The sequence below is a fragment of the Venustampulla echinocandica genome (genome assembly GCF_003357145.1).
Source record: "Venustampulla echinocandica strain BP 5553 chromosome Unknown scaffold_0, whole genome shotgun sequence".
In the NCBI taxonomy this organism is placed as follows: Eukaryota; Fungi; Ascomycota; class Leotiomycetes; order Helotiales; family Pleuroascaceae; genus Venustampulla; species Venustampulla echinocandica.
This window is the reverse complement of record NW_022474205.1, coordinates 4,263,915-4,283,141: the sequence shown is the minus strand read 5'-3', so window position 1 is coordinate 4,283,141 and position 19,227 is coordinate 4,263,915. Positions and strand designations below refer to the sequence as shown.

Sequence of the window (19,227 nt, the reverse complement as noted above, 5' to 3'; positions counted from 1 at the left end):
CAGAACTCCCTACAAAAATCGTGCCATTAATAGGAGTAAGAAATATGTTTACAAGTTAACAGCTAACGGTATAACAGCCAAAATAAATATTTTATATCCTTTGGAGTTAAAATTTGAAAGGGGTGGGGGGTAATTACGCATATAGTCTACTTATTTTAAATACTCTAGATGGCTAGCTTGCGAAATTTACAAAGCGTTCTCCCCACCCCTTTTTAACGGACCACGTTGTACTATTAAAAGCACGAGTAGCAATACATTGTACTTATTAGTACGTCACCTAGAAAACCAAGCACTAACATAACAAGCTCACGAAACATTGTCTAGCAAAATATTAAGTTCTATTTTCTAAATAAAGGCCGCGCAATATGCATGTATGTAGCCTTTCTCCGTCTGCTTTTCGGTGTATTCTAGAAAGGAACAACAATCGCAGGAATGTGTATCTGAGCAGGAGTAACACAGGCAGGTAAACAGTAGTAGTATCTTTTTCTTGAAAACTTTTCCGCCGCAAAAAGTCATACAGCTTCTTTCGAACAGCGCTAAGTCGTTCTTTGGGTCCGTAATGCCAACTAAGCCGCTTGCGAAAAAAGACGAGTATGTGGTATTTGAAGATGCGGTCGAGTTTACTTGACGCTCTTTGAGGACTTTCGTGCGTGGCTGCTGGAACTGGTCTTAGATGCGGCTCGGTCCCGGGTTGGGAGCTCCTTGGTTCCGTTCGTGATACCGGCTTTGTTGGCCTCGATGTCGATGACCTTGGCAGCACCTGCGGCATCGGCTTTGTCAGTTGCCTTGTTTCGGAAGACCTGGCTACCCTCAACAAGTCTTCGCTCTGTGTTCTGGCGGCCATTGACAAAGTCGGGGTAGTTGAGCGTCAACTCAACAGCGCCGTTGACGATGTTATCAGCGGCCTCGACACCCAACATGAAGGAGTGATCTTGGTTGCCTATAGAACGTAAAGCGGTTAGTAGTGCTCCGGATATGTTAGAAAATCACAACAAACTTACCAACTTCATAACGCCAGCTACCGAAACGACCTCTGGAGTAGATATCCTTAGCCTGGAGCTTAGGAAGGAGCTCCTTGAGAACACCCTCACGCTCAAGCGAAGGAGTAGGGTATCCGTGGTCGAAACGGCGGTGATAGGTGGACACGATCTCATCGTCTGGCTTGATCATATCAGTGTTGATGAGGCCCTGAATAGAGTCTCTCATGAGGTTGGCCTGGTCGACAGGCTTCATGGAAGACTCGGAAATCTCCAACATGATGGACCAGTAGGGGCCTTCTTGGGGCTCGGTAGACTTGGGCTTGCTGCCATCTGCGATGGATTGAGTTGCGAGTTTGACAGACTTCTCTGGCTGGTTGTTTGGTGAGTAGTTGGAGAAGATGGTGGCTCGGTAGAACGGGCAATCATCCTCTGGGAAGTAGAGCTGTACCCTGGTCAGTATATTTGCCAACTCCGGCGCATCACAGAAAAACTTACCCAGCACTTGTCGCCAATTCTCTCGGGGCGCTCTCCTCGGATTCCAACACCAATAACGTGAGTAGAGGAGTAAAAGAGGCCCTTGCTTAGTGTGATCAACTCCTGGTCTTCCATATGCTCAACGAGCTGATCCACAGCCACGGTGGTGATCAACTTCTTGTAAGAAATAGTCTTCCCGCCCTTCAAGGTTACCTTATGTCCATCTGCATCAACTTTCGAAACCTCGCCTTGCTTGCCGAAGAGGGTCTTCTCTTTTGGCAGAGTATTGGCGACTGCGATCCAGATGCCGCCAGTTCCATCACGCGCAGGGAAGCGGAAAGTGGCGTTGGGGCCCCAGTTGCCTGCGGACTTGTTGAGGATCACATTTCGAACGCAAGTCTTAACATCGGGTGCTGCTACACGCTCTCCGAGCCATTGGCATTGCATCTACAGGTAATTCTCATCAGACAGAATCCTGCAAAAAGGATTTAGCGCTCACCTTGGTGGTTGGAACCGCCCAGACCTTGAAGTTATAGGGCCTCATGAAGATATCTGCTAAGCCCTCGCCCATCATTCTGACGATCCACTCGTCGAAGTCCGCGGGCTTTGTGGTGGCCGTACGAGCTGCAATAGCAGCATCGATCATGCCATCAACACACCGGAGTTTGTCCTCTTGTGGCAGCATGGAGACGTTGTTTTGCAATGGGTAAGGAACCCATTGGTTCTTGATGCGCACATAGGAGATGCGCTGGTGAGTGTACCAGTCCTCCGCTTTGGGGAGCGCCTCGTCGATGCAGTCGTCGAAGTACTTGTAGTGGGAGAAGATAACGTGGCCGCCGACATCGTACAACTGGGTAACGATCAAGAGTTAGACTTTCTTCCGATTGAGGGGCAGTTGCTGCAGACTTACGAAGCCTTCTGGGGTGACATCTGTCGAGGCAAGACCGCCGGGTGTCTCATTGCAGTCGATGATCATCCATGATGGGCCATCCTAATACCCAAGTCAGCTCCTTCGTTGGCAGGTATACTTGGGCAGTATTATCTCACAATCTGGTTCAAGCGCTTAGCAGCACCAAGGCCCGTTGGGCCAGCGCCGATGACCAAGACATCGACGTTGCTACAAACTCGAGGTCAGCTATTGTCCTACGCTCCTACTTGTAGCCCTTCTCGTCGTTCTTTTTTTGAGAGCGCGGGGAGATGGGGCCTGCACGTACATATCCGCAGGGGCCATGATGCTCTGCTGTTCTGGTTCTAGGGTGGGGAGAAGCGTAGGATTTCGCGGCTGGATAATCTGTCTATGGCGGAATTCGTACCGTATCCAGACAGGAGGGTATTTACAAAAATCGAGGCAGCAGAAGCGGAGGAAAGGTGGCAGAGGCAGATGTAAACAATGGGCACAACAACGAGAGAGTTACGGTGAGGGTTCAAGCTCAGGGGAATTAAAATTATCGGCGGCGATTGTGGCCGTGGTGGGGGTCAGGGGTGCGATTGCGATTTGTATTGATTTGATTGATTAATACGGTCTTGAGGAACAAAAGGAAGTACTCTTTCGAGGCTACGCAATGCTTGGTACTCGTACTGTCCTGGTTCTTGGTACAAAGTACGTACTTTTGCTTTTAGTACCTGTACGGCTCCACGCTTCTTGTCTTGCGTGACGCAAGCATCTTGTTCTACATTTAATACCCTATGGGATAATGGCAACGCAAGTAGCAGTTGAACAAGTAACAAGTACAACTGACTTACTATTAAGGAGTCGGCTGCAGCTATTTTAAAGAGTGACCACCTCCTCCCGTACAAGTTCCTCGTATATGGCAAAAGTTATTATTACTATCTTGGTATTGCGCTAATAGAGAATCACACCCCATTCTGCCTTCAGTCAATGACATGGCACCAATGGAAACACGTGTAGTAAGGACTAGTCATGTTGCAATGTCATAGCTCATAAGTAAAAGGACGATCTACCGGCCATCAATTTTATCTCCATTATTTGTAGCTGTTGCCGAAGTTTCAGATTTCGCACTTTGCCCACTTTTCTACTGAAGAAAGGCCTGGGCTGAGTTGGGGTCCTTTTGGTGGAGACTTTCCCTGAATTTTACTTGTACTGTACGAAGTACCAAGTACAGTAAGACACCGTGTTACAGCTCTGGACTCAAGTTGCCAACACCCGTGTGCGACGCCAAAATATGTCTGATTGCAGACCTCGAGCCTTCGAAGGCTTAGTAACAAAACTTGGAAGTACGTAGTACCCTGTGGTGTATGAAGTATGAAATATCGAGTATTTATATTGCCGGGTAGCCGCGTGTGCCACCAAGTACTGTACTTATCTCGTGCCACAAAGATTGGCTTATTATTGTCGAAGCCAGCTGTCACTACCTAGTAACCCTAGGAACGCTCCCTGATGTAAATACCTATCTCCTGATGGTGTACTCCGTAAAGTCTTACCTGAAAATCCCCCGTTGGTTTGGGCGGACTATTCTACTAAGAGGGGAGTGGCTGGATAGTCATTAGTAGCATTCCCCACAATCAGCATCATATCGTTCGTTTTATACTTCGTAGTATACCCAAGGTACCTTAGGTAGGTAGTAGCTAGGTATTTTGATCAACGCAAGAAGAGTACGCAGACGGGTGGCCACGTCCGAGATTGAATGGTAGCTTTGCAGAGCACAAAGTACGAGTACTTATTATTATTATTATTATTATTGTGTTTTCCTCTGAATACCTCCTACCACTACGCACTCTGCCTAGGGAGGTATTTACTGGAGCTGACCTCGTAAAGGGGGGAGAATTGGTTGGCCTAAGCCCCCAAGCCGTAAGCCCCCTTTGCCTGCAATTCCCACCCGCCCACTACGCTTTCTGCCCTGCTGCTCTTAGCCGTCATCACTACCAAGTACTTCTCCTGAAATAATAATTTGCAATCTAGGTAGACATTCAATCTCCTGTCATCGCGACCCGATCTCGACTCTCTCTCTCCCTCCGCCATCTTCCCCATCCGGGCAATCTTTGTGTGTCGCTGCATCCGTCGTCGTCACCTGTATCGTCCCCTGTGCACGCGCCAACCGCAGCCCATCTGTCGTGCCGCTCGCTCCCTGCGCATTTCCATCCGACATTGCAAACACGACACGAATTTCGAGAACGAAGTATACAGTGACCACCGCTCGCCCCGTGTCGTCAATTCGACCTCGTCCCTAACCTTGAGCGCCCTCGCGACATTCCCACCCTCACAACCACCGTCACAATGGGCGAAGAAAAGGTCCGCATATCGGGCGAGTCTGGAAGATCGCCCCAGTCCCCCATTCTCCCGACTGTCAATCCAAATATCGAGAAGCCACTGGAGCCGCCATCAAACGGGATACATCCTGCATTTTACGTGATGTGAGCATCTCCAAACGCATGCGCGTCCAACCCATGCCTAGAATACGCTGCTGATATACATGCCCCGCAGAGTATGGATTTCCCTCAGTTCTAGTGTTATTCTTTTCAACAAATGGATTTTATCCACTCTCAAATTCGGTACGTCTGGAATTGGAACCGCCCTCAAACCCCCCTGCTGACGCGATGAAAAGAATACCCCATCCTCCTCACATCATGGCATCTCGTCTTCGCGACCATCATGACGCAGGTCATGGCACGGACGACATCGCTCCTCGATGGGCGCAAGAACGTTAAGATGACCGGACGGGTATACCTAAGAGCGATTGTGCCAATTGGGGCCTTTTTCAGTTTGAGCTTGATCTGCGGGAACTTGACATATCTGTATTTGAGTGTGGCGTTCATTCAGATGCTCAAGGTATGTTGCCATGGCTTGGGAAATTTTGTTGAATACGCTGAGCTAATGGCACTTCGTAGGCTACCACACCCGTTGCGGTTCTTGTTGCAGGTTGGTTCCTTGGGCTTGAGAAGCCCGATTTCAAGAAGCTCGGCAACGTCTCCTTTATCGTTATTGGTGTCGTTCTGGCCTCTTTCGGCGAGATTGAGTTCGTCCTGATTGGATTCCTCTTCCAAATGGCCGGTATCGCGTTTGAAGCCGTCAGAATCTGCATGGTACAACGACTGCTTAATGGATCTGAGTTCAAGATGGACCCTCTAGTGTCGCTGTACTACTTTGCTCCGGTCTGCGCTGCCATGAACTTGACCGTGGCCCTCTTTTGGGAATTCCCGAAGGTCACTTTGGCTGAGGTCTACGAGGTTGGTCTCTCGACATTCTTTGCGAACGCCTGTGTCGCATTCTTACTCAACGTCTCCGTGGTCTTCCTGGTATGTTCCTCCAAGTACATTATAAATAAACTTTTCTAACCCCCATTTCAGATTGGCAAAACCTCTGGCCTCGTCCTCACACTTTGCGGTGTCCTCAAGGATATCCTCCTCGTCATGGCATCCATTCTCATCTGGGGCACCAAGATCTCCGGCCTCCAGGTCTTCGGCTACAGCATCGCTCTCTGCGGCATGCTCTACTACAAGCTCGGCAACAAAGAAATGAAGCCTTTTATTCAAGAGGGAACCCGCCGATGGGCAGAATTCGGCGCCAACCGCCCTGTCCTCCGGAAGCTGGTGGTATTTGGCCTCGTCATTGTTACCATCCTCATTATGCTTGGTAATCTTGCACCAGTCCACCCCAAGGCGTATCTAGACGGCATGAAGAGCCCCATTAGCCATTGATTTTGAACGACAGAAAAGTTTACATGAATTCGATATTGATGGGGGACGCGGTTTGGAGAACAAATTATCTTGTTGTAATCCTCGGCAAAGCATTCTGGCGGCATTGAGGACTAAATGGTCGGGCGTATGGAAATTATGGCCGTCCTCCCTGTGCTGTTCCAGCACATTAATCATACTTTCCATTTCACGTTCCTACATTTTCGACTGTTTCATATCGGGTCACCGTCACCTAGGAGATGTACTTGGGCTCCTCTCTTGGGGATTAATGCAAAATGAGGAGATGGGATGGGCGGGAGGAGGTGCTATAGAGTGCGCCGGAACTGTGCACTGAAACTTGGCTTGGTTGTTTGCTATGTATAAACTAGGGGCGTCTGCAAGAGCATAAAAGATAAGCGAAACTAGACTTGTGGGAAATAGGAAGACATTATTTTTTTTGTATCTGAGGGTTTTAATGGGCTTGTGAACTCCTGTAGACTGGGCTGTAAACTTGGAATATCTTGTTAATGCAATCTTCATGTCTACACAGCGACAAAACCTAGCGCGGGGCATTGCTCATCTTCCTTGATTTTTCTGCACGTTACAGACCGGAATTGTGTTTCGACTCAGTCAAATGACGGGTTTGCAATACGTGAGTTGACGCAACAACCCTCTGGAGTGCAATGATGGAGGCGGGAGTGTACTTGGGATTTGGCAGCTTGTCCGGATCCAGAAAATTACTTTTGTTGCCTAGATGCCGTTGTTTGTACTTTCGAATTGAGTTAGCGGACCAACTCATCCCTCATGACTTCATTAAGTGGCTTTTAGAGGGGAAGGGAACGGTATTTTAATGGAGGAAAGGTAGGCTGGAAGGATAGGGAGGGGAACAGTTTATGGTTCGTGGCACGTCTCATTGCTGGTGGGCGAGTTTTAACACTTGCTTCTCGTTGAATCCAACCACGATTACACATTCAACGCCTCAAAATAACAGCTGTGCGCTGATTCGGTTTTAACCTGGGAAAAATTTCATGGTTCACATTCATTACGCTGAGCCATATCGTATGAACATCGAGTGTATCGCACAGTTGGTTGGATGCAGCTTTTTCTTAGCTCGTTATGCGACTAATGCCATGATGTAACCCCATTCCGACCGACCCAGTGACGCAGAAGAATCGCTCAAAATCCTATTAGTAGGTTAGTATATCTGTTTTACGAACTCCAGTTGAGTTGTGAGAGATATGGGGGCGGGGGTGAGCATACTAAGAGGAGTGAAGAACCATCTGTTCTTTCCTGACGTGTATCTCTCCTCCAAGGCCTTCTTCACGGTCTTCTTCGCATCCTCTCGCTGGGAAACCTCCTTGAATGTATCTCCCGTAATAACACCCTTCAATCCCTCCAACTCGAGCGTGTATCTTGTGGGCATCAAGTGATTGTAGTTGATGACCTTGATGAATGGCTTGACCTTGCTTCGCTTGGCTTGACGGGCCTTCGACATACGACGGGTTACTTGCGATGGGTAGCGCTCGATACCGGCTACCAAAGCGTGAGGGTATGGGTGCGACTTGGTGCCGTTATCTTGGGGTTGGATGAGAACGACCTGTAGAAATATCCCATCAGCGATTCTGCCCGTGCTGAAAGCTCAATTCATTTCCTCTCCAAAAATCCAATCCAGCGATCTATGCTATCCCATCACCGTCTCTGCATCCATTCTGCCGCGATCGTAGGAATCGTTGCGAAAGGGTTGGGTAGTGGGGAATTTGAATTTACCTTCTTTCCCGCATATCTGCCCCGGGTGATGATGGCAACACGGCCAACCTTGAGGACTGTAATTGCACCGGGTCAGTATATTTTCCTTGATCGATTCCCACGCCCATCATTGTCTCTCGGGAGCAAACTTACACTTCATCTCGACTGTCGCTGGTTGTCGATTTACCGTCGTGCGTGTTGCTTGGTATCGAAGTTGGCGAATTCTTTTCCGAATATTCAATGTGTGGGCGCCTGCCCTAGCGTGGCCTAGTGCGCGTGTCCATCACGTGATGATAAACTTTAGCGTCGACTCCTTTTTCTGTCCGCCAGAAGAACACTGAGAAAATATCACCAACTCTTTCCACGGCCAATGGGACGAAAGATAATGAATATATTTAAATGAAGGCCTCGTTATAGTCCTATATCCTGCAGAATTCGGGTATAGTAGATTATGGTCCTGTAAGGAGTAAAATCCTCAGCTCGTTTCCCATAGTCTACCCGTAGACTATTTATAATCTCTATTGTATTCTCAGCAGAGTAACTAAACTGCTGATTTTGCATTGTAGACTGGACTGCGATTATCTACAAAATGGCTGGCCAATTACCTCAGTGGGCACTCTGACATCTCCGAATCTATTATTAGAAGCCGGGATATCCATAGCATCACGTGACCAGGATGTTTCCAAGGCGACCTTGGCTTCAAAACGTTGTGCACTGTTTGCGCATGCTACGGAGTATTGATTTGAACTTGCAATATAATTAAATCCACTGTATTCGATACGCTACTAAAGCTAAATTGATAAAGGGGCCCGCCGAGAACGATCCACAGCAATCGCGCGGTTCGGCTTGGTGCATCACGCTAAATGTACGCCGACCTGATTGGTTGTCGCCCCGAAAGTAAACAATCGCAAGTAAACACTGCCCTGTTATCTTATGACGCCGCTCCTCCAAGGACTCAGCAACAACCCTTGAACCCGTCAATTCTTCAGAAGATGTTCTGAAATATCGCTCAAAACTACCATTGCTTGGGCTTTTTCAAAGGCTTTGAGACCCACCCCATGGTTTGAGGTGTCTCGGGTTTCTACCATCATCACAACATTCCATCCATCCCGCATTCCATAGCACCATTGATTTCTGGCACCATGCCATCAACAGAACGTGATACCTCGCGCGATAGCGAGCGGGTCTTGAAGCATCAACATTCTGCTTCATCAGATACTAGTCGAGCCATTGTCCCTATGTAATTTACTTTCCCTGCTGACATGGAAAACGAAATGCTGATGTTAGCTTTATCAGGTGGGACAGCTCCGACCCTGAACGCGCACCTCCTCCATTGCCCATGAACCCTTCGTCGCCAAATGTTGCTTCGAAGCCAAATACATCCATTGCCATACAATCCGCACATGCTGCACTGACGGAGAAGGCTAGGGAAAGCACCTACATGACAAATCCTCCCCCAAGACGTGTCGAAGTCTCTCCTGAGCGGTCTCTGATCAGAGGGGCTGCTCATAAACGCATGCAATCACTGCAAACTGGAAACGTACGGGATTTAAGTAGTTTCCTGGAAGGAGGTTCGCTATTTGGTTCACCAAAGTCGCCAGAGAAAAGTGCAACGCGGCCGGTCACTCCACATACAAGCAAAGATTTCTCATTGGAGGGAAGACGCACAGAGAAGTCGCCAGAAAAGCTGCCAGAGAAATCACCGGAAAAGTCACCAGAGAAGGAGAGAGACCGCTCAGCAACGCCAACTCCGGGCCGGGAAACGCCAACTCGAGATTTTGCTACAGTAAGGCCGTCTTTACGGCGGCCGCCCCAAAGCATACTGGGCGATAACACACCACCTCAGTCAGCAACAATGCTCGCTTTACAAAATATGGGTAGGGACGTGGATAGTCCTATCTCAAATTCCACGAATGGTTCTACGGCGCTGGTTCGCACTCCACAAACATTCGACGCGATCTCGAATCAAATCCTAAGCCTTACCAGCATTGCTACCAATCTACAGCGAGAAATGGCCCAGCTCAGCAGACGAAGCAAAGACAATGCTACCGACCTTGTAAGCCTGAAAGAGGCAACAAACGCACGAGATGAGGATATCCGAAAGAGTCTCCGGGAGCTGGTTAGCAACCTAGCTGAAACTGGCTCAAGGTCATCAAGTGCTATATGCGGAAACGGGCCGCTTTACTTGGACTCTAAACCACACAATTCCCCAGGCTCAAGGAACGCCAAAACCGTTTCACTACCACGTATTCCAAGCCCAAATAGCTTTTCAGCCTCACTTGATAGAGAATCGATGTCTAGCCCTTGCCCTATGAGTTCTGATGGTGCTGCTAGCATCGCCCTTCTTGAAAAGGTCCTCCGCGAAATGGGGACCAAGGATGGCCAGGAGAATCTTGTATCAAGGTTAACCGAAGTTGGGGACCGTCTCTCACAGGATGGAATGTCGACTGCAAAAAGGCTTGATGAGTTACTTGAATTTATCAAAAGCAACAACCCACACATGTCTGTGGCACAGAAAGATGGAGGTATAGGCAATCAAAGACCTAGAAATTTCAGCTTCGATGATCCTCCACGATTGGAACTAGATTTCGACCAACCGCGATCTGGACCAATGACACAACGAGTGGAGGCTCTCCTTAACCTGGGCAATAACAAGGAGAACGCCGGGAGACCTAATACAGCACGAGCATCTGAAGTCATAAACGACGACATCCTAAAGATCATTCGATCGGTTAAGGATAGTGTTGCCCAAGGGGGAGGCCTTACTGCTGAAGTCAAGGCCCTCGTCCGTGAACTACGTGGGGAGGTATTAGGCATGGGTCGCGAAATTGGACGTAAGCTTGACCAGGTCGGCAAATCGAGCGATTCTACCGCAAAAGACTCCAATGCAGAAAAGGGGAAAGTAGCCCGAGTGGTACAGGACGGACTCGATGAGCTGAAACAACACCTGGAAGAGATTGTGCGTGAGAATCGACGTCAGTCGGCTACTTCCGCGATCTCCCGCAATACTGTTGACTACCAAGAAATCTATAATGCTATGCGAGCTGCCATCAACGAAAAGCCTCGCGAGTCAAGACCAGCCGGACTTCAGAAGGAAGACATCATTGAAGCTGTCAGAGAGGCCTGGGAAAATTATAAGCCCGATATCGAGCTTCAACAGTTTGGATTGGAGCGAGAAGAGCTTCTAGAGTGCTTGAAGGAAGGCATCCAGCAATATGCCCCTCAAGAGAATTCCCAACAAGCGGCAGGTGCAACACGTGACGAGGTTTTCACAGCTGTTATCGAGGGTCTCAAACACTTTTCGCCTCCCCGAGTAGAGACAGAAGCTAGCCTCTCCCGTGAAGAGATCCTTGATGCTGTGAGAGAATGCCTGGAAGAATTTGAATTTCCGGCGGCTCCTGCACCCGAACCAAGAGAAACCGGTATCACTCGAGAGGACATGCTTGATGCTGTCCATGAAGGCCTGCATGGCTTCGATTTCCCTACCAATACAAATGCCGTAAGTCGAGATGTTGGGGGAGGCGTTACCCGCGACGACATGGTCGATGCTGCCCGAGAAGCACTTCATACATTCGATTTCCCGACGAATGCGACTACTTCAAATAGAGATGTAGAATCGACATTGACTCGCGACGATGTTCTTGATGCGATTAAGGAAGGCCTCCATAGCTTTGATTTCGCTGCCAACACAACTGCTTTGAGCCGAGATGTTGGGGGTAGCGTAACTCGAGACGACATGCTCGATGCTGCCACAGAGGCACTTCATATGTTCGATTTCCCAGCTAGTACAACTAGTCCCAATCGAGATATAGAACCGACCGTGAATCGCGACGATGTGCTTGATGCGATCAAAGAAGGACTCCATACCTTTGATTTCACAACCAGTTCACCAAGTCATGACGACGTACTCGATGCCGTAAAGGAAGGTCTCCATACTTTCGACTTCGCGGCTAATACAACGATTCGAGAGGATGTACTTCGTGCGGTCAATGAGAGCCTTCAGGCCTTTGATTTCACGGCCAATCCCATGGCCTTGAGTCGTGATGTTGGTGGGACCTTAAATCGGGATGATATTTTTGATGCTGTTAAAGCCGGTCTTGAAGAAGCCCCCTTGCAAATCGACCCTTACGGGGAGCAGATTATGGAGCGGTTGCAAGACATAATGCAGGAAATGCAGACAGAATTCAGAGCCGTATCAGACGAGGCCAAACAAAATGTATCGGCTCATGGGAGAGACACCGAACAAGTTCTCGACGCAACAAAAGACGGATTTGAGAAGCTCCGTACCGATATTGAGTCGTACGTTGACCGTGCCGCTGGAACTCCCGGGAAGGATGAGATTTTGGGCGGTATCACCGAGAACTTCAACGCCCTTCGTGCCGATGTAGAAGTCTTGCTCTCCGATAAATCTGCTAGCTCGATGGAGGCTGTCCAAGGTGAATTGGAACATCTCCGACAGACAATGGCTACTTCTTTAGTTCGCGGAGGTGGCAATATCGACAAGGATGAGATTCTAGATGCTCTCAGGGACGGCCTAGATGGAATTCGTGCAGATATCGAAAGACCTCGAGACACCAATGAGAGCGTTGTCTCCGGCACAGGCGACATCCTAGATGCTCTCCACGACGGACTGACTGGTTTACGTACCGAGGTCGAAAAGGTTCATAATAAGCCTGTGGATATGACCGTCAATTACGAGATCTTGGACGCCTTAAAGGCTGGGTTTGAAAGTCTCCGAGTTGACATTGACCGTCTCCGTGAAAACGGCTATGGGGAGCGAGCAGTCGCAGAACTTAATGATGGCGCTGTCATCGCTGCTGAAGGCTTGAAACGAAATGACATCGAAAATCTTGAGGTTCTCATTACGCAGTTACGCATAAAAATTGACGCACTCGAGTCCATGCCGCCGCCTGCTGCAGAACCCGCCCATGGGTCGTTGTCAAAGGATGATCTCTCAAACGTTGAGCAAAGACTTGCTGAAGTTCATGAAACAATTGAAAGGATGTCAAGTCGTGATCGCTCCGTCGAGGAGGATACTGCCACAAGAGAAGATGTAGCAGCTATTGAGACTCTTCTTCGGAATGCGAAGGCCAAAATTGACGAAATGGATCCTGAACAGACCGTCAAAAAGGACCACCTCGACGCCGTTGAGCTTCTTCTTTTCGAAACTCACGAGAGTGTGAAGGAGTTGAAAGTACAAATGGAAGATGTATCAAAGCGAGATGATGTCAATATGATCGAAGGCCTCCTCCGCGGTGTAGTGGAAGGGCTTGACGAGATGAAACAGCGCGTGCCAACCGACGAGGAGGAGGCTGAAAAGGTTACTAAGACTGACGTTGAAGCAGTAGAGGCACTCTGCCTAGATGTCAAGGACGCCATTGAGCAAAGGGTCTTATCGGACATAGCAGATTTAGCGTCAAAGGAGGATGTTAAAAATCTTAGCCAAATGGTCAAGGAGTTCAACGGCCGAATCGAAACTCACGCGGGAAATAACGCCAAAGCATTTGAAGAGCGTCAAGCAGAGACAGTCGGAGTCGGCGAACGGGTAACGGAGATCAAGGTCTTCCTGGAAGAGTTCAAGGAAGCAATCAAGGAAAAATTGACCGACGGAGCTACTAGCGTTGAGACTCTGGGCAAATTTCTTGAGGGCATGGGGGAGACCATTGGACAGAATGCAAATGTTGCTGATGATCTAAAGGAGATGTCTGAGACCATGAAAACTGAGTTTGAGAAGTCCAACGCTGGCGTCGTTGGTTCGAAGCTTGAGGCGGATGAGAAGTTCCTGGCCACCTGGGAAAGGTTTGATGCGAAGCTCGACGAAAAGTTCAATGAGTTAATGTCAAAATATGACGATGCCGAGATAGCAGCCGGAGCGAAGGCAAAGACTGATGACGAAAAGAACGCTGAAGTCGAAGCAGCAATGCTAGGTACAAAAGCTGTTGCAGAAGAGCTGAAGGTGCTAGTTGATACCTTGGGTGTAACTCTAACCGACTCAGTCGAAAAGATGGATGAGGCTTCCAAGACCGTCTTCAGTCGGGTCGACGAGACTTTCACAAGAGTGGAGGAGGCTCATGCGGACGCAAAAGCAGAGCACCAACTTACCAGGGAGCAAGTTTCCAAGACTATTGGAGCAGTCGAAGGTGTGCACAACCAAGTTACAGAGTACCATCCCAAAATTCTCGAGTCCATAAAGGATATTTTGCTCATAGTTGGTCAACATTATGAACATTCCAAAACAACAAATACTACGCTTCAAGAGAAGATCGAGGGAATACCACAACCAGCACCACCTCCAGAAGTTCCTCTTCTTCGGGACGCACCCGTGGCCGAGAAGTATGATGACGCCCCAGTTCATGAAAAGCTTGATAAGCTAGTTGATCACATGCATGCTGCTGGAAAATCTTTTGCACAGTTGGATATGCTTGACAAGATCCACCGTCAGGTAATGCACACAGCTGCGGAAGTTTCGGAATTTGTGTCTGTTCAAACCCAACGCATCTCCGATGACCACGAGGACAAGGAGAAGGCTGTCGAAGCGGCTTCAATTGCCCTAGAGACACGTCTCGCACAGAAAGAACAAGTTGAAGCTAACGTGGTTAATCTTCGAGATGAAGAGGAGCGCTTGAAAGAGTCTGTTTCAATCCTCAAGGCGGAGCAAGATGATCTTGCCCACCAGAAGATGAGACTATCAGCAGATGTTTCTAGCCTTGAAACAGCTTTGCGGATCCGACGTGAAGAACTTCAAGCGATGGAATCAAGGGCTGAGGGATTAGAGCGTCGCATTTTGGAGGGCGTTATCGACCACTCTCGTGCCATGCTGCTCTCAAAGTCCAATAAGGGCCATGATGCCATGAGCCGCAAACGCGTCCCAAGCCATGCTACCTCAATTACTGGGTCTGTGTCCTCCGCCGCCACCTCAAGGGCTTCATACACAACTCAAAGTGCCGTTAACATGGCTATGGGCGGGAATCGCGCCATGGTTAGCGTACCGATCAACAACCCTGCTGGAGCATCCCGCCGTATCCTTTCACTCAATCAGATTACACATAACGTCCCAACCGGTGGCATGAAACGCAGTCACAGCGTTAAGAACCCTGGAGGCTCGGGGGCAATGAGAAAATCCAGCTGGGGCGGGTCACTGAACCAAAAGTATGGCGACCTCAACAAGGAGAATCTTGCACTAAAGGAGCTGGTAGAAAGTGACGAAGATGACGCCAACGAATCGGGGGATGGCAGTGATAGTGAAGGCCATAGGCGTAGTAGCCGGGGAACAACCATAATGACTGGTACCGGGACGGGATTTACTGAGAGTACCATCGATGAGGGTACAGAGTGGACTGGAAGCGTTGACGGCGAGGACCACGATGGGAGCGATGAAAACTCCACTACGGGGCCATCTCAAATAGTGTTATATGAGGAAGATGGACTGTTAGTTTAGTGTCTGCTATTTTATAGGCGGCTGTAGGTGGAGTTCTTGAGATTCTTATTATGCTCTTTGTTGGACAGTCAGGATGGGCCAGGGGCGTTTCCGATGGAATGGGATATTGGCTGTGTCCACTTATGACTAATGAATAGCGTTTTAGCGAATTGATATTATCTTATTTCTCCATATTCCGCTTCTTGAATATTATATTCAGTGACGCAAGTTGGAAACCGTGCAATAATGAGCAGGGCACTTTGAATGGAGCACCACACAACCACCCAAAATGTGATTATATGATTATTCAATATACATAAAAATACACAATGCTATTAATGCAGTCTCTCCTTCGGCGTAATTATCTTGAGTCCATCCATCCATGGCCACAAACACTCCGGAATCTTAACCTCGCACTTCTCCTCATCCCATCCATTTTCCAAAATAGCAGCCAGTACCCGCGGCACCGCCAAGGCCGTCCCATTCACGGTATATGGGAAGGCCAGCTTACCGCCCAATGATCTTACATCCACCCTCGTAGCCAATCTCCGGCTCTGATAATCCGTACACATGCTTACACTCGTAACCTCACCATACCCATCATCTTTCTGCCTCCTCGATGGGAAGTATGCTTCAATATCCAGTTTCCGCGTTGCGGAAGCGCCTAAATCCGTGGTTGGCATCTCCAGTATCCGGCAATGCAAACCTAAGGAATGGAGGATTTCTTTTTGTATTATAACCATTTCGTCGAAAACAGCGGTTGATGCCTCGATTGATGGCAATGTCCAGGCAAACATTTCGACTTTTGTGAATTCGTGGACGCGATATAGACCTTTCGTATCGGCGCCCCTAGCTCCAGCCTCCGCACGATAGCACCGTGAGACGCCGAAGCGCTTTAACGGCAGCTCAGCTTCTTCAAGAGTGGTGTTCGCCTTCATTCCCGCGAGAGGGATTTCGGCCGTGCCCGAAAGGCTGAGTTCGGGCTTGAGGCCTACGTCTCGGGCGTTTTGCTGGATGCTGTAAACTTGCTGCTCGCCGTTTTGATCGCGGGGCTGGAAACCGCACGCTGAGGCAATATGGCTATATACCATGCTCGGCGGTGATACGTGTCCCCAACCATGTTTACGTGCCACTGATAGAGCAAATTGTATCAATGCCTGCTCCATCTGGGCAGCCTCGTTCAGCAGATAATACCAGCCCCATCCGGTAGTCGTTGCTGCACTGGCGAGATCCAAGAGTTGCAGTTCCTGGCCAATATGCACATGAGAGCGCCAGACCCGTGAGGAGGCGGAGGGATCTGATTCAGGGTGCGTGTTGATGTAGGAAATGAGCCGTGGTTCTGACCCGCGCGGTGTTTCATTGCTTGTGAGGTTTGGGATTGCCGCTGCTAGCGAGTCGATCTCAGTTGTGATCGCAGATTCTTTTTCCTGTATGACAGAAATCTTGTCCTTCAATACCCGCGCCTCTTCTAGCAGCTGCTCCCGTGTCATGTCCTTCAGCTCTTGAGCTTCCGCGGAATCACTATCTCGATCCGTGGGTGGATTCGCTATTTGGAGCTTCACACGGTTGTTCCGCTCTCGTAGACTTCGAGCTTCCCGTTGATACGTGTGCCATTCTTCGAATATACTGTTTATTCTAGCGGGATATGTGGCTTGAGTCTTGTAGTTGCGCTCGAGGCAGTTTTGTTCGTAGAGAGCTGCATTTTGTCGGATGTGCTTTATATCGATTGAGACCTTCGGGGCCACGGACGGTCGCGATGCTTCAGCCTGGAGCTGCGTGGATGCATGATAGAGCCGCCGCGGGTTTCGTCTGGTGGATTGTAGGCGGCATCGTAGACATATGGATGATATTGTTGACCTTGACATTGTGGTATGACCAGTGGTCGTTCAGGTTTATGCTTGCTCCGCGAGCTTAGTACGGAAGTTTAAAAGTATAGCGGGGTGGCCATCAGTCTACGCGATTGGGTGATTTCCACCAAACGTTCACTGGGTTAGCACTTTGTACTTCAACAAATTTGTATAACACATGGTCCTGGAAACAATTAGGATGATGCGGGGAGATATTCTGCCAGTTATTGACAAGCTTCAACGAAAGGGTATATCTATTCATTCATACATATGTTCTACGCCAAGGGCACTTAGTCCACGGGTTATTCCTCAGTGACGTTGTAATACATGAGTCCAGCAAGTATCATCCATCTTAGCCCCATAGTCCTAATGTCCAGCTTGATCTATCTCCAGCACCAGACTTTACATTAAAAGCTCCTGGACCCATGCTCTGCCGTTGAGTACTCACTGTTATCTCGCCAGTTCTCGACGCGCCTGCAGCTCCATGCAGAAGCCATTGCTCTCGCTCAACCACCGAGACGGCGGGTATTTTCAGATGTGAAAGCAGACTGCCGCCCGACCAAGCCCCTAGAGATTCAACGGCTCGAAGCTGGCCCATGTCATTTGGAGGGTCACGGTCCCTTGCCTGTTTGTTCAGTACGGTTCCAATTTCGTCAGGTTCTTGGTCCTGCATTGATGCAGGCGTGGCATCTAGGTGTAAGACCGGTGTAGGACTGTTGCTGGCTTGCCTGCTCCGTGTCCTCTGTAGCTTCGGGTTATTTCGAAGTCCGTCTATTGCTTTTCCTTGTACTGGATCCCACCCCCGTTGTTCAATAAGAATGGCTACCTCGTCCATAACACGGCGTTTCAGCCCAGGCAGGTTCGAGCCTCCTCCAACGAAAATAATGCGTGACATGCAGACCGATCGAACATCCCGAGGAAGCTTGAGAAGGCTTCGATAGACTAGTAAGTGTAAAGGCATTTCTTCGTCATCTAGATTTTCGGGCGCCGTTCCATCAGCGAAAAGCACCTTTTCGCAAGGCTCTGCCAGCTTAGAGAATCGAAGTCGAAGGGTCCGACATGACTTTGTCGAGGCTAGTGGGATAGAGACTACAGGGTCTGTTTCCTCCGCACTACTGATATGTAGAGATCTCACGCTTGCTCTTAATTCATCCTCTTCCTTGACCGGCGTGAGGCCCTGGAATGGAGCTTTATGTTCCCCTCTCTCCACAGGTTTGCACCATGCCATGCGGGAAATAATTTCTTCACATTCCTCGAAGCTTAACACGTCTCGAGCATGTTTGCTGTTCTGTGGATCTTCCGAGGCCGCGGGTGATGAGGCCGGATCGATCATCTCCGCGAGCATGTTGTTCATCTCTTCTCCGAGCATCTTGGTAGCTCTAGTTGATCGTGTACTTTGCACTTCCCGATATTGATAGATGCCTGATACAACTGTCTCAGCCCAGCCTATATCTACTACAAGCGCAGATCGTAGACCTGCCGCTGCAGGAACAAGACCTGGCGCGGGCATCAGAGATATCGTGGGGGTGAGAAAGCTAGTGAAAAGCGTATCTAGTATCGTCGATAAAAGGGGTAAGGGTAACGCTGATGGTAATACCAACGTAACCCGCCTTGGCCGAACGTCAACTATTAGGTATCTAGCAAGTTCGTTAGCTTGGGATACAGCGAGACAGAATATGCCCACCTACTGACTTTGCAATTTCTCTCACAGCTCTCTCAAGCTTATCGGCTACGAGTCCCAGATCCAATCCCCGCAAATCTGGCCTCCAGAGCTCATATGGCTCACCCCATTCCCCCTCTCGTATTCTCTCCCGCCACGCTTTGTCGTAGCCTACACTCCATTTTCTATAATCTCCAGCTCTTCTTTGGCTATCAGGCCCGAAATCTAACACTGCCTTTGGCAATGCATCACCTGCAATGCCAGCTCTGAGATATCGGCTGCCCAACTCGATTATAACATGTTCTTCTTCAGCGCGTATGGCGGACGGCGAACCAAATGCTGACGTGATGGTGCGAAGTGGTGTATGGGGACTTGCTGGTGCAGCTGGATTCGTGCTTGGTGGTGATCGAATACTTGCGACATTGCGGTGAGATGGGCCGCTGGGGTTTGACATTGTGCTACATCTGCTGA

At 49.2% G+C, this 19,227-nt stretch overlaps 6 protein-coding genes across 6 annotated transcripts; 2 read left to right on the top strand and 4 right to left on the bottom strand.

Moving 5' to 3' along the window:
* Positions 1 to 620: 620 nt before the first annotated feature.
* BP5553_01335 (Uncharacterized protein) lies at positions 621 to 2,685 on the bottom strand (the record flags this gene model as incomplete). Its single annotated transcript, XM_032009958.1, has 7 exons — positions 621 to 940; positions 1,002 to 1,422; positions 1,476 to 1,901; positions 1,954 to 2,304; positions 2,365 to 2,445; positions 2,502 to 2,571; positions 2,669 to 2,685. The coding sequence occupies 7 exons, from the start codon at positions 2,683 to 2,685 to the stop codon at positions 621 to 623; spliced, it is 1,686 nt and encodes a 561-aa protein (XP_031874012.1).
* A 2,004-nt stretch (positions 2,686 to 4,689) lies between these two features.
* Positions 4,690 to 6,110, top strand: BP5553_01334 (Multidrug resistance efflux transporter EmrE; the record flags this gene model as incomplete). The annotated part of the gene is made up of 5 exons (XM_032009957.1): positions 4,690 to 4,826; positions 4,897 to 4,964; positions 5,018 to 5,241; positions 5,301 to 5,708; positions 5,760 to 6,110. The coding sequence occupies 5 exons, from the start codon at positions 4,690 to 4,692 to the stop codon at positions 6,108 to 6,110; spliced, it is 1,188 nt and encodes a 395-aa protein (XP_031874011.1).
* A 1,090-nt stretch (positions 6,111 to 7,200) lies between these two features.
* Positions 7,201 to 7,992, bottom strand: BP5553_01333 (60S ribosomal protein L27; the record flags this gene model as incomplete). Its single annotated transcript, XM_032009956.1, has 4 exons — positions 7,201 to 7,270; positions 7,304 to 7,683; positions 7,854 to 7,909; positions 7,986 to 7,992. 4 exons carry the CDS (start codon positions 7,990 to 7,992, stop codon positions 7,201 to 7,203), a joined length of 513 nt encoding a protein of 170 aa, XP_031874010.1.
* Positions 7,993 to 8,974: 982 nt separating this feature from the next.
* Positions 8,975 to 15,270, top strand: BP5553_01332 (Uncharacterized protein; the record flags this gene model as incomplete). The annotated part of the gene is made up of 2 exons (XM_032009955.1): positions 8,975 to 9,072; positions 9,129 to 15,270. The coding sequence occupies 2 exons, from the start codon at positions 8,975 to 8,977 to the stop codon at positions 15,268 to 15,270; spliced, it is 6,240 nt and encodes a 2,079-aa protein (XP_031874009.1).
* Positions 15,271 to 15,584: 314 nt separating this feature from the next.
* On the bottom strand, positions 15,585 to 17,114 carry BP5553_01331 (uncharacterized protein; the record flags this gene model as incomplete). The annotated part of the gene is made up of 1 exon (XM_032009954.1): positions 15,585 to 17,114. The coding sequence occupies one exon, from the start codon at positions 17,112 to 17,114 to the stop codon at positions 15,585 to 15,587; it is 1,530 nt and encodes a 509-aa protein (XP_031874008.1).
* Positions 17,115 to 17,448: 334 nt separating this feature from the next.
* On the bottom strand, positions 17,449 to 19,210 carry BP5553_01330 (uncharacterized protein; the record flags this gene model as incomplete). The annotated part of the gene is made up of 2 exons (XM_032009953.1): positions 17,449 to 18,733; positions 18,789 to 19,210. The coding sequence occupies 2 exons, from the start codon at positions 19,208 to 19,210 to the stop codon at positions 17,449 to 17,451; spliced, it is 1,707 nt and encodes a 568-aa protein (XP_031874007.1).
* Positions 19,211 to 19,227: the final 17 nt, after the last annotated feature.